The sequence below is a fragment of the Vombatus ursinus genome, unplaced genomic scaffold (genome assembly GCF_900497805.2).
Source record: "Vombatus ursinus unplaced genomic scaffold, bare-nosed wombat genome assembly UNPS02014772.1, whole genome shotgun sequence".
NCBI classification, from domain to species: domain Eukaryota; kingdom Metazoa; phylum Chordata; class Mammalia; order Diprotodontia; family Vombatidae; genus Vombatus; species Vombatus ursinus.
Genome location: NW_020954550.1, coordinates 27,539,333 through 27,552,726, shown reverse-complemented (window position 1 = coordinate 27,552,726; position 13,394 = coordinate 27,539,333). Strand labels below are relative to the sequence as shown.

The window sequence follows — 13,394 nt, the reverse complement described above, 5'->3', positions numbered from 1 at the left end:
ATTACATATTAGATTTCTCTCATTTCTGTTGCATTCATTCATTGTGAAACTGATAAACATTTTGAAACTGATAAATTCTGTACTCTTTTTTTGTTTTGTTTTGGTTGGGCAATGGGGTTTAAGTGACTTGCCCAGGGTGACACAGCTAGTGTTATGTGTCTGAGGTCACATTTGAATTCAGGTCCTCCTGAATCCATGGCCGTTGCTCTATCCACTGCGTCACCTAGCTGCCCCTAAATTCTGTACTCTTTAGACAATACAATAAGGCATTGATGAGCAATTTTATATGTCCTTGGGGGAGAAGAGAGAAAATAAGGCAATAACCGTAAGCCCTATCATATTTGAGGAAACAGCTTAATAATTTCCAAAATTGTAAAAAAAAAAAAAAACACATATTAATAAACATAACAGGTAATATACTGTTTTTACTAAGGTCTTAAACATATCGCTATTGCTTTCCCTTCAGCTTGTAGATACAAAAAGAGTGAGTCTTTATCTTGTGGTTTGCAAGAGGGAATTTTTTAAATTATGCTTCCTTTAGTAGTCTTTGACTTGGTTAAACTATACTTGAAGCAAGAAAGTAAAAAAAAAAAAATAGTATTCTCTTATGCAGTGACAGACTACTAGATATTTTTTACTATCCATTTGTTAGAAAAGTGGCAAAATCATCTATTTAGCTGATTATAGTTTTAAAAGGAATACTGTATTTGGCTGTTTGTTTCCACATCTTTCAAGACTGGTCAAGAAAGTTTCTAAATTCTCATCATTCTCTAAAGTATTTCAAACTGTTTCCATTCCACAGAGACATGATCACATAAAAATGACCCAGCATGGGTCATGGTTGCAATGTGGTTATATGCCTTGCAAATATTATTACTTATAAAATGTATTAATATTCCTAAAATAGACATTCACAAAATGGTTAGATTCTGCCCCTTGGGCTAGTTCAAATAATGTTTATCTTGTTATTTTATATTTAAATTCAAATCCTTAAGTTGCTAAACAAAAATCCACAGGCCAGATAACAGCCACATTTATCAATGATATCCTTGTAATTAGCCCACTGCAAAAAAGCTGTTGAGGGTGGACCTCTTAGTCATTCAGAAAAATGTGTGTATTGACAAATGTTTCATTATTATCTAAGGGGGAAGATTTAATAGTGACTTGATAACTTTAGTTCTTTATTATAACAACAGAATCATAGATTTAGAGTAAAATACCCTCACTTTACTGGTCAGGAAACTGAGGTTCCAAAAGATTAATATGACTTACTGTCACATGGGTGGTAAGTAGCAGTCATTTCATGGTTTAATAGTCACAGAAAAATTTATTCATTCAAGAATGGTACTGTACTGAATTTGGACTTAGGAGGATATGAGTTCTAATTCTGGCTCAGCTAATCACTTTCTGTGACCTCCAGTAAATGACTTCATCTCTTTGCATCTTTAGTTTCCCTAACTGCAAAATGAGAGGGCTGGTCTTGATCACCTTCCAGCTCCAGCCATTTGAAATGCCTATTGTATTGCTACTCTATATAACACTATGCCATGTAAATATTACATTATTTGTGCCTGCTTCCATTTTGAGATAAGTGGTTCTTTGCTTGCTTATTTAGTGAAACATTTATTCTTTGTCGTATAAGTAAGCTGAATGATAAATACCTAAGAAGAAATCCATACAAGTGACTGAAATGAAGAGCCAGAGAAACTGCCAGAAGAACTGATAATTGGTTGTGTTGTTCATATTTTTAATGAACTTGACCAAGAACAGAAAATTCTGCTAGTTTATTCTTATTTCCTTTGAGTCCAAATTTTAAAAAGTAGTCACCTGTATTGTCTTTCAAGGCAAGTACCAAGCACAATTGATCACAATACTACCTATTTGAACACACAGTACCACAGTACAGAAACATAAATACACAAGTCTCACTAATTGAGACCAATTAGGAATGAGTCGACCTGAAGTTAATGTTTGAATTTTCTGCAGGGGGAAAAAGCAGGATTCTGAAATAAATGAAGTGATTAAGGAGACTCAGGGAAGGATAATTTAAACCATTTAAAGTACTTTAGAACTATCCACACATAAAACGGGCAAATCAGGAAGATATCTTATTTGGTCATTAAAGGAAGTCTGTAGTTCTGTTTACTCACTAATTTTCATTATGTGCTCTTTCTTATAAATAGTACAACCAACATTTCTCTTTGGAAATATTCTGTAGTTCAGACTTCTAATTCAGACAGAGCTCCCTACCAATTAAGCAAAATCAATGACTTTCCATTGAATTTGTACATTACCCTGAAAATAAATGCCTTTATTTTAGGAAGTATGCCACTGACAAACTTAATGAGGCTTTACTTATTACACTGAGACAGTACACTGTTAGCATGACAAATTTAATGTATTTTTTCCCCAAGTGTATGACAACATCATAGAGCAGCTGAGGCACTAGAATCATTTGGCTAGCTCAGTCTCTCATTAGTCAATCCATTTAGCATGTCTATGAGCTTGGCCAGGAAGACCATTTCTGTTTTCTCTTAAAATATAACCCATTTGAGGAATCGGGAAAAGGTGCAGCTTCACTTTATTATTCAGGAAATATGTTATATCGATACATATATTTATCCATAAAACTTTTTCCAGCAGTAGAAAAAAAGTTAAAGTAAGCAATGCTGCTTTTTAAAAATCAATTTACTGTATGAATATTTTAAGCTACTATGAAATAGCAATTTTTCTTCCTTGTAAATTATTTCACACTAAATGGATGAGAGTAAAGGAGTAGAGGGAGAGCACAGTGTGAATAGATGAGAGAGAGAAAAAGCACCAATTATTAACTTGCAGAGCTAAAACTGTTTTAAACTATGTCTTCTCAGGACTATTAAACACATCACTTACTTGGACTTAATGAACTGGTCTATTCAGTCAAACAGCTAGCTTGCCTGAGTATTTCCTATGAAGTAACAACTAATAGGTTCTTTGAATAGAATTGATCTAATTGATTAGTTATGTTGGAAACAACATAAGTCTATTCAGGCTTGAAATAATTTCAGCAACACAAATGCAGTGGCATTAGCTGGGAAATTCAGGGTTAGAGAAGTGTAGCATCACGTAGAGGTGGCACTCTCATTCAACAGCGCTCTTCTGTAATGTACATGACTGCAATTAACAAACATGGAGTCAGGACCGTCACAATTTCTTTGATTGCTCACTAATATCAAGAAACTTTTAGAAACAATGATCACATCTATGTGTATTCATTAATCATTTTCACAATCTGATTTCCAAGTCAGATCAACATTTCCTTCTTTTATTCTATAATTAATAATTGACCTTGGTGTGTGTATATCTCTGTGTGTTAATTGCTGACCTTCTCCTTCCACTACTGCTGGTATGAGGTGGGCAGAAGGATGTCAAACACTCAGGATCTTTAAACACAATCCTAAAGAATTTATGCTTCAGCATGAGTGTTATCACAGATAAGAACATGAATGAGACGGCTTCAAATCCTACCTGAATCACTTGCTGCCTCAGTTCATCTGGAAAATAGGGATAGTTACTCTTGCTCTATGACCACATAGGGATATTGCAAGGAAAATGCTCTGCAAACTCTAAGGTGCTACAAAAATATTGGTACTCATCATTATTACAAAATGCCTTGCCTTGGGTTCCATTTAGGCAATGGTCATGTGGTACATTCTCATTTTTTTTTAAATTTGCATTTAGTAAGACAGCAATAAAGCACAAAATATATTAGCCTTCTGGCTAACATTACCTTAAAGTAGCTTTGCCAATTGAAGTCACCCAAAGCAACATGTGAATACATTTTTTATTTAATATTTTGTTTTTCCCAATTACACGTAAAAACAATTTTAACATTCTTTTTTATTATTTGAGCTCCAAATTCTCTCCCTTCTCCCTCTCATTGAAAAGGCAATTTGACATAGGTTATACATGTGTAGTCATACAAAACACATTTCCATGTAAGTCATTCTGTAAAAGAAAATAGACAAAAAAAACAAGAAAAATAAAGAAAAAATGTCTTTGATCTGCATTCAGACTTTACCAGTTCTTTCTCTGGAGATGGGCAGCACCTTTCATCATAGGTCCTGCAGAATTGTCTTGGATCATTGTACTGCTGGGAATAGCTGTCATTCAAAGTTAATCATCATACAATATTGCTATTACTGTGTACAAAGTTCTAGTTCTGCTCATTTCACTTTGCATCAGCTCATGTAAGTCTTTCCATGTTTTTTTGGAGAGCATCCTGCTCATCATTTCTTAAAGTGCAATAGCATTCCATCACAATCAGATACCACAACTTGTTCAGCCATTCCCCAATTGATGGACATCCCCTCAATTTCCAATTCTTTGCCACCACTACAAGAGCTGCTATGAATACTTTTGTACATATGGGTCTTTTTCCTTTTTGTTTTTTATCTCTTTGGGATACAGACCTAATAGTGGTATTGCTTGGTCAAAGGGTATGCACAGTTTTATTATAACCCTTTGGGCATACTTTCAAATTGCTCTCCAGAATAGTTGAAACAGTATATAACTTCACCAATAGTACATTAGTGTTTCAATTTTCCCACATCGCCTCCAAAATTTGTCATTTTCCTTTTCTGTCATATTAACCAACCTGAAAGCTGTGAGGTAGTAGCTCAGAGCTGTCTTAATTTGCATTTCTCTCATCAAAAATGATTTGGAGAATTTTTTTCATGACTTTTGATTTTGATTACTTTGTCTTCAAACTGCCTGTTCATATCCTTTGACCATTTATCAATTGCAGAATGGCCCTTAATTCTATAAATTTGACTCAATTTTCTGTGTTTGAGAAATGAAGTTTTCATCAGAGAAATTCACTGTAAATTTTTTTCACAGTAATGATTACCAACTATGTAATTCCCTCCATCCTATTTTTCCCTTGTTTATCCTATTTATCCTATTTTCTCTCCTTTTACCCTGTTCATTCTCAAGTGTTTTGGTTCTGTCTTTTACCTCTCTAAACTGCCCTCCCTTCTATCAGCTCTCTCCCTCTCCCCCTCCCCCCACCCCAGCCCTTCTCTTATCCCCTTCCCTTCCTACTTTCCTGTATGGTAAGATAGATTTCTATACCCAACTGAGTATGTATATCATTCCCTCTTAGAGCCAATTCTGATGAGAGTAAGGTTCATGTGCTCCCCTCCCTGCTTTCCCCATTTTCCTCTCCATTGTAAAATCTCTTTCACACCTCTTTTAAGTTAATTTATCCCACTCTACCTCTCCCTTTCCCCTTCTTCCAGTGCATTCTTCTTTCTCATCTACATTTTCAAACTAGTATAGAGTGACTGAGTAACCTGGAACTCAAGTCAAGTAATACTATCCACATCTACTACCCACCTCTCTCATTCCACAGTGCTAGAATAGAATTGTCAAAAACACCATGGTGCACCTCTCTGCTACCATCACTAAAAATCCACCCTTTGCTTTCACCTCCACTCTGCAGCAGGCACACCTGGGAGAACCCAAAGGGCAGAACAGAGGTATCATGGCCATGACAAAGTCAAAGTCAGCTACATTCTGTACTTTTTTTTTTTTAATCTTCTTAACTATCTTGGCCAGGAATCAATGAAATTTATTCATGCTCTCATTTGGAGTTAAACAAGTTAAATCAGAATAAGTAGTTGTCTCCTCCTGCTTAATAGATTCAAGTCATTTGCCCAGCATATAGAATGCTTACTAAGTGACTAACTGATAAAAGACTGTCTCTGTAGAATTATTTTCTTTTTCAGAGTATTCAAGGCTAAATAACAGAACAAACTCCAAACGGTATTGATATAAAGTTCATAGTAATATTTTAACTATAGTACATTAAAAAAGAGAGAAACTAGCACTTTTTTGTTGTCAAAAACAGTTGGACAAGACATATAAGATACAAAAATAAGCAAAATATTACTTATAATGTGACTTCAATATTAAAATCAAAGACACTGGTATTAAAAACATCACATAAACTCATGTCCCATTTGATTTGGAGTAAATGGAATAAAAAATATTTGGAGATATATATGGAGAGATAAATAAATATACACACACAAATAATATCTTCAACAAAAGGATTTTAAACAACAAAAAAATGAAAAAAGGTTTTGTTTCCTTTTTTTTTCTTTCAGGAAGAAGTTATAAAGAAAAATAAACTACTTTATGCCCATAAAAGTATACCAATTCACTTAGGATGTGATAACTTCTGTCAGCCAAAGGAACTGCACGGAGGTATATGGAATATGTAAAAATTAATGCCTTTGCTTCTTGAGGACAGGGGACATTTTGCATTTTGTGTCCCTGGTGTTTAACACAGTGCCTAGAATATAGAAGGCACTTAAAAAATGTTTGTAGATGAACTGATTAGCTATTTAGATTAGTCATTGAAATAAAAAAGCTCAGACAGGCTGGGAAAAATAACACCTAGGGAATTAGCATGATATTCAATTGTGTGAGGTGTAGTAAATACAATGTTTTCAGTCTCAGTCCTCTGGAGCTAGTCAGGGCTGTGGGAAAAGTCCAGAAATACATATTAAAAGATGTATAGGAGCAATCATTTCTAGATGTCACAGATAAGACCAGGCATCTATGATAGTAATGCTGCATAACAAACCTAATATCTGGCCACAGAGTCATTCCCGGGTAGCCAGATGTGAAGCATAAAATCTCTAGATGTCTCCTGTGGGTCCAAGACAATGGCCTTTGAATTTTAAATAGCCCCACACTAAAACTAGGGAGCAATGTGGCCCCAATGTGAGAAGGTAAAGGAATAGAAAATAACACAAATTGACATTGGTTTGGGGGGTGACAAGATATGAATCTAATCAAATGATACAATAAAATTATTTCTTTCCATGCTTACTCATACTAAGATTTATAGGTAAAAGGTTTTTGGTTTTTTTTTTTATTGGAAATAGGCTACAATCATTTACAAAGGAAGAATGTATTTCCCAATTAGGAATGGGGATAGGAACCAGACTTGTGATTTCACTGGTATAGAGAATTTTGTGTTAAGGAAACCCTCTATACCAATGGAATGTTGGCACTTTCTATGCAATTTAAGAATTTAAAGAGTTGCCTGGACCTCTGAGAAGCTGCGTAACTTAAGTGAGGTCACAGAGCCACTATTCATCAGAGGTAGGAATTCAACCCTGATCTTCCTGGATTCAAGGCCAATTCTCTAGCCAGTATGATTATGCTGCCTCTTTCAACCTAATAAAATAAATTTTCACTGAGGGACCCTTTAAATTATATATTTTTTCAAAATACAAATCCTACATTTTGTTATCCCTTCAAAAATACTTCCATATTTTATTAAGACACATGGCAAAGGCTTTCCCTTTAATGATATCTTTGGTTGATTTTTTAAAAAATGCACATGTACCTATTAAAGATTTTTGCCAGTATCTGTTTGGTGTGTTCTTTGAAGACTAGCATAAAGTTAAGATTTTCCTAACACTAGGAACACCCTGCTGAGCATCATTTTACTAAAAAGAGTGTTAACATCTGCATATCCAAATAGTAATAATACTTCTGCTTTTCATTAATGTTGTGAAATAATCACAGCATGGAAATATGCCTGCCACCCTGGAATAATATACTATTTATGAAGTAATTTATTGAACACAGGGATGGCATCATGTTTCTGCTGCACGGTATTTCATTCTTTAAAGCAACAACAAGAAAAACCATATACCCTTAAAAGAAAGCATAAACAATCTTGAAATGTGCAACTTGAACACAGTTTCTCAGGATTCTTCATTATTAAATGATTTTTCTTTTGTTGGCTTGAAATTTTCTGAATTAAATAAAGCATTTTAAATATGATTAATGACATTTTCTTTGACAAGTAGCATTATTACCATGATTCTATAGCATTGATTAAACAGTGCTGGAGGAGGGTGGGGCTCACAAAACTTGCCCAAACGAAGCCCCCTAGACTAAATTCACAAATGTTACCATATAGAAGAAAATATAATCAAAATATAATCAGTAAAGAAATTGGAGCAAAATTGGTGAAAAAATAGTCAGAATAAATTTATTCATTCCTCTCAACACAAAAAAGAAAAATGAAGAGAACTAAGGAGCTTATATTGCAGAGATATGAATGTGTCACAGGCTGAAAAAGCAGCAGAAAAAAGCACAATGGGATCAAGATGGGAAGAGTGCAAAACAAAATCACCATGATTCACTTTTCAGGTAGGACTACATACTGTTCTACGGAAATAGGCATCATGACATTTTAATTTTTGATTAAAATTCATGTTTCCTCTACATAATTTGTTACTAAAAATACAAAAGTGTATTGCAAATTTCTGGGTCTTTTTATGAAGTAAGAAAAATGTGTACATCCATGGTATAGCTAGAAGCTAATTTACCTTTAATTGGAGCATTAATTCATATTGACATCACTCTTTCTGTGCCTGGTTCTTTGGTTCTTCTTGTCTACTCCATTGTGATCTTCTGATTTTCTGTGTGAAATTTAAACAAAAAAAAGAAAGACAATCATCACATACTTACTCTATATAACCTATATCAAGATCATTTATCATATCAGGACATCAGTTAATATTACATAGATAGCATCAAAGAATAAATGAGCCCTCCACAAACTACCTACTTCCACCATGGAATGAAGGTGGTCCAGGCCCCTAAGCTAGACAAGCTTCATTTAATGGCTTGGTGACATTCTGTTGACTGAGGACCAGATTGGCTAAATTTACAGTGATGCACAATTTAAGAAAGGTGGCCTTCACAGCAATTCATTTGACCAAATGAAACAGTTTTACCTCTGTCTATTGAATACCATGAAGGTGTTTGATTTTATGCCATAAAGCACATAGAGAAGTTGTCCTTAAGAACCCTCTTGGGCTCAAACTGGAAGATAGAATTTTTCTTCAAACTGCTACAGGTCAAACTTTGGCTAGAAAAAATGTGTTGAGCACACATCAATGGAGAAACCAACAGATACATATTGAGGATTATTCCAATAATTCTGAACTTCTGAAGTGAGACACACTTACTCCAAATACTATGTAGCCAGAGAATTTCTACAAGTGTAAGTTTTTATCTTTCAAAGCTGGTAGAGACAAGAGAAGAAGGTAGAAGAGATTAGCAGTAGACTCACCCCATACCCATTCTGGGTAATGGAACTGTCTTGAGCTCCTTAAGACTGTCTACATGATGAGACAATGGCCACAACTAGTAAACAATTATGGTCATCTGTAGTTAAGTAGAATAAATCTAGGCAACTGAATACACATGTTTTGAATTTATTGAATGAACTAGATATTTTAGTGTCATGAAGATAATATTTTTGGTACAAGCTATCAAAATTTATAATGGTACTAATTATGTATATGACCAATATGTGCTTAATATCTATAGATTTCAATATCTCTTCACTAAAATAATTGAGGAAAACAGAAAAGTTACATCAATTTAACCTCTATAGTTTGAATCATTTGCAAAAGAATTATTCGAATTCAAGATTTGTGAGGTTTTTTTCCCTTGGTTCTTAGATCATTTGGATCCCTTAATACAATAGTGACAGTTTGGGAAAGATCATGAACCTTCTGTTTATATTGATTAAATATTTATAAAGTAAAAACTGAACTATCATATATGAAAATTATCAGGAGAATTTCTTTGTTTACTCAGAAAAAGAGTAAAACAAATAGGCAAATATTTGGACCCATTATTCTATTCATGTCCATTTTCCATTCTTATTTGTTTCATGCATTGAACTAGCCAATAATTTCAACATTTGTTGGTCAACCTTTGGGTGAAGAGCCTTTAGTGAAGTACCAATCACATTAAATGCTCACTTTTTTTCTCAGATACATCATTTCATATAACTTCATATTAATACTTACAGCTGTTCAACTTGTTCAAAATCTTTTCCACTTTCTGTGTCAAAAAAAACAATTTAAATCTTAGGATTATTTTATGATTTTTAAAGGATCATATATAATAAGTTTTCTATAAATGGTTTTCTCCAAAGTATGTGAGAGCTGATTAACATTTTTCAAGTTATAAATAATTTAATAGTTATGATGACATTTCACAATTTTCCAATGAAAAGAAAAAGTGGTATTGACAACACTTGATATATACAAAAAATTTGTTTTTCAAACTATTTAGGTTCATGTATATATACTATATTTAAAAAGTAAAATTGACATAAAATTTTTTATTTTCCTAAGTCTTTTACTTAATTATATCACATAGAAGGACTGTCACAAAATTCATTGACATATTCTATCACATATATTTTTATATACCATAAATACAAAGTATGCAGCTCATTTGGGGAACAGTGAGGCCAAGTAAAAATAGAAAGTACTCTATAAAATTATAATATATATATATATATAAATATAAAACTATATACAGACATATTTATGTATATATACACACACACATATACACACATATATGTGTGTGTGTATGCTGGTATAGAATAAAAGGCTATTAATGTTTAAAATGGACACTTCTGGGAGTAAAATAAGGGTAATTAAAACTTTTAAAACTTTACTGTGCACTGATGGGACATAACAAAGTATTTTGGAATTATATTCCTACCTGTGGCTGTCTGTCTCCTTTTGCTATATAGCTCATAGAGAAAAATACCAGTTACTAAAATAACAACTTCAGCAGTTACTGCAAGAAATGGTTTGAGTGGCACCAAGTAGCTTAGCACTTTGAGGTTCTGCTTTCCTTCACTCTCTCCTAGGTGGAATATCGCATGGCACCAGTAGAGTCCACTCTCTGTTGCTTGAAGATGCTTTATCTTAAGCTTTGTTTCATTATATTTGGATGGTAGAATTTCATACTTGTTTTTCATCATAATGTCAATGGGTACCTAATATAAAGAGACATTCAATCACATGTATAAGAATTATGTGGGTAGAATTTTTTGGTTTGAGTTATTACTTTTAAATCAGACCTATGATTTCATCTGGGAAGGGATTTCTAGTGAGGAATTTCCTCTACCAAAACAGACTGGCACCCACTCTTCAGGTTTAGCTTATTGACTTAGTTTGGTCTGGGACCTTAAGTGACTTGCCCAACATTAGCCAAATCCTCTTGACTCCAAATCTAGTTCTTTATCAATTTTGCCACACTGTCTCTCATAAAACATATCTATGTTTATGAGCTGTTTGGGTGAGATATTCTCAAGAAAAAATATGTTATAGAAAAAAATCAAGAAGTAGCCATCTGAATCTTTCAAAGCAAATGATCCCATTGAAAACAGCACCATCCTTCTAGTTTCACAAGTTCATAACTTGAGCATCATCCTGGACTCCTCACTCTCCCTCACTTTATATGTCCAATCAATCATTAAGTCTTGTAGTTTCTACCTTCAAAACATCCTTCACCTCTGACCCTTTTTCTTCACTCACAAAACTATCACCTTAGTTCAGGTCTTTATCACAACTTGACTATTGCAATCATAATTGCATCATAATTGATTTTTCCTGCCTCATGTGCCTCTTTATTCTAGTCCATCCTACATACTGCTGCCAAGGTAATTTTGCTCAAGCAGAGATTTGACCATGTCATTCTCCTACTCTAGTTACTTCCTGTCACCTCTAGAATGAAACACTCTTCACACAGTGCATATAACATAGTCAGCATTTAATACCTGACTGCTATATGTAACACTCATTTTGTGTTATTAATGGTCATTTCCAAGAGAGCAAAGCAAAAAATGTAATTCTAAAGAATCATCTTCCACGTTCTGAAAATTCAACAAGGAGATTCCTCTCTCTAGTCTTCTGTCTTTTTATTATAAAACAAATTTGGATTAAATCAGGGATTCCTAATTTGGTTTTTATTGTGGAAACCTTTGTCAGGCTAGTGAAGCCTATGGACCCTTTCTCAGAACAAATATTTTAAGTAGATAAAACAAAATATTAACATATTACAAAGAAAACCAATTATGTTGAAATCTACTTACACACACACACACACACACCCCTCTATGTCTTTATCTACATATGTAAACTTCAAGAACCACACATTAAAAACCATTGAAACTAAATATTCTTCAAATTCATGATCCCATAATCATTATGGGGAAATGGATATGTCTATCTCTTAAATATTCTTAAAATACAACAAAATTGATCCTAGTACACAAGAGTAGCATTTTAAAATTGTTGGTCAGCCAAAGAAATCTTACTCTAAGCATTCTGCTTACGGGAGAAAATCCCCAGCCTTCGCTAAATGAAGACCCATAGGCAATGCTTAAATATGGATGGGGTAGAAATTCTTAAAATCCTCTATATTCTATTTGGTTTCTCATATTCAGATGCCCTCTAGGACTATTATTCAATATAATATAAATCAGTTTACTGGCTGAATTGTCATGACTATATATCTCAATTAAAACTATTTCCAAGATCTGATTAAGACCTATTGGCCTGTTCTTTATTGTCTGTGAGCAGATTATCCAAACTCAAGACCTCCTGCCAGCCCCTGAGCCATCTGGGGGCCCCTTCAAGATGGGACTAGAGAAAAATATGAGCATATATTTATTGTATTCAAAAATACAATAAAAATAGCTTTATATCATTCTTTGTATGACATTCAATCAGTAAACACTTTTTACATACACATATTAGGCACCAGACACTGTCAACTCCTCTTCTCTATCATGTGTACAGATAAGTGGCAGTTTGATCATTAACAGTTTAAATATTGTGGAAACTCCATCATTTAATCAAATTTACTCAAATTAATATTGTCTGATACACACATTGATGGCTGTTTCTTTTCTCTTTGTTGCATTAGCAAGAAAGACAAGGAGATATGATACAGTAAACTTACACCTGAATGTTATTAGAGGCCTCACCTCTCTAAAACACTCTACCAACATCTCCGTTGGCTCCACAATGGCATTGAGAACTGTCTGTTCTAAAAGAATGGACTCCCATCCCTCTACCCTCAAAAAGCTGAAGTAAGATCACTCTTGCTTGTTTTGGAATGCCCCATCAGATTTGGAAGCTCAGCACAGCTGCATGCTAGTATTATTATCTGACAAAGCAGTTTGCCTTTGACAGAATTTTATCTTCAGTCCTCATCAGGTGTTACAGCAGTGAAAGAGAGAATACAATGGTGACATAGTCCACTTACACTGCCATTATCAAACAATGTGGAGAGGCTTTGATGAACATTATTGATTATCTATGTCTTTACAGTAGGTGATTGGACAATCCACTTTTCTAGATTACTAGAAATTGACTTTCTTTAGCTTCCCTTGGCCACCTGCCACCCCTAGACCATCTTGCCTTATATAGCTAGTAAAACCTATACATCTGATTTAAGGCAAAATAATTGCATGTACAGGTTAAAATAAAAACAACTTAGGA

The 13,394-nt window shown here is 33.9% G+C and overlaps 1 protein-coding gene across 3 annotated transcripts in view; it reads right to left on the bottom strand.

Annotated features, from left to right (window-relative positions):
• Window positions 1–2,340: 2,340 nt before the first annotated feature.
• Window positions 2,341–13,394, bottom strand: part of EMB (embigin) — a 46,866-nt gene continuing 35,812 nt past the window's right edge. The window contains exons 6-9 of one of the 3 annotated variants that reach the window (XM_027863645.1): window positions 10,603–10,882; window positions 9,894–9,927; window positions 8,397–8,489; window positions 2,341–3,153 (exon numbers count right to left, since the gene is read on the bottom strand). In XM_027863645.1, the coding sequence (XP_027719446.1) occupies window positions 8,411–8,489; window positions 9,894–9,927; window positions 10,603–10,882 (393 nt within the window). In that variant the 3' untranslated portion in view covers window positions 2,341–3,153; window positions 8,397–8,410. Of the gene's footprint in view, window positions 3,154–3,948; window positions 3,988–6,187; window positions 6,525–8,396; window positions 8,490–9,893; window positions 9,928–10,602; window positions 10,883–13,394 lie in introns of those variants that run through there. The other 2 variants (XM_027863644.1, XM_027863646.1) reach the window with 2 other exon arrangements.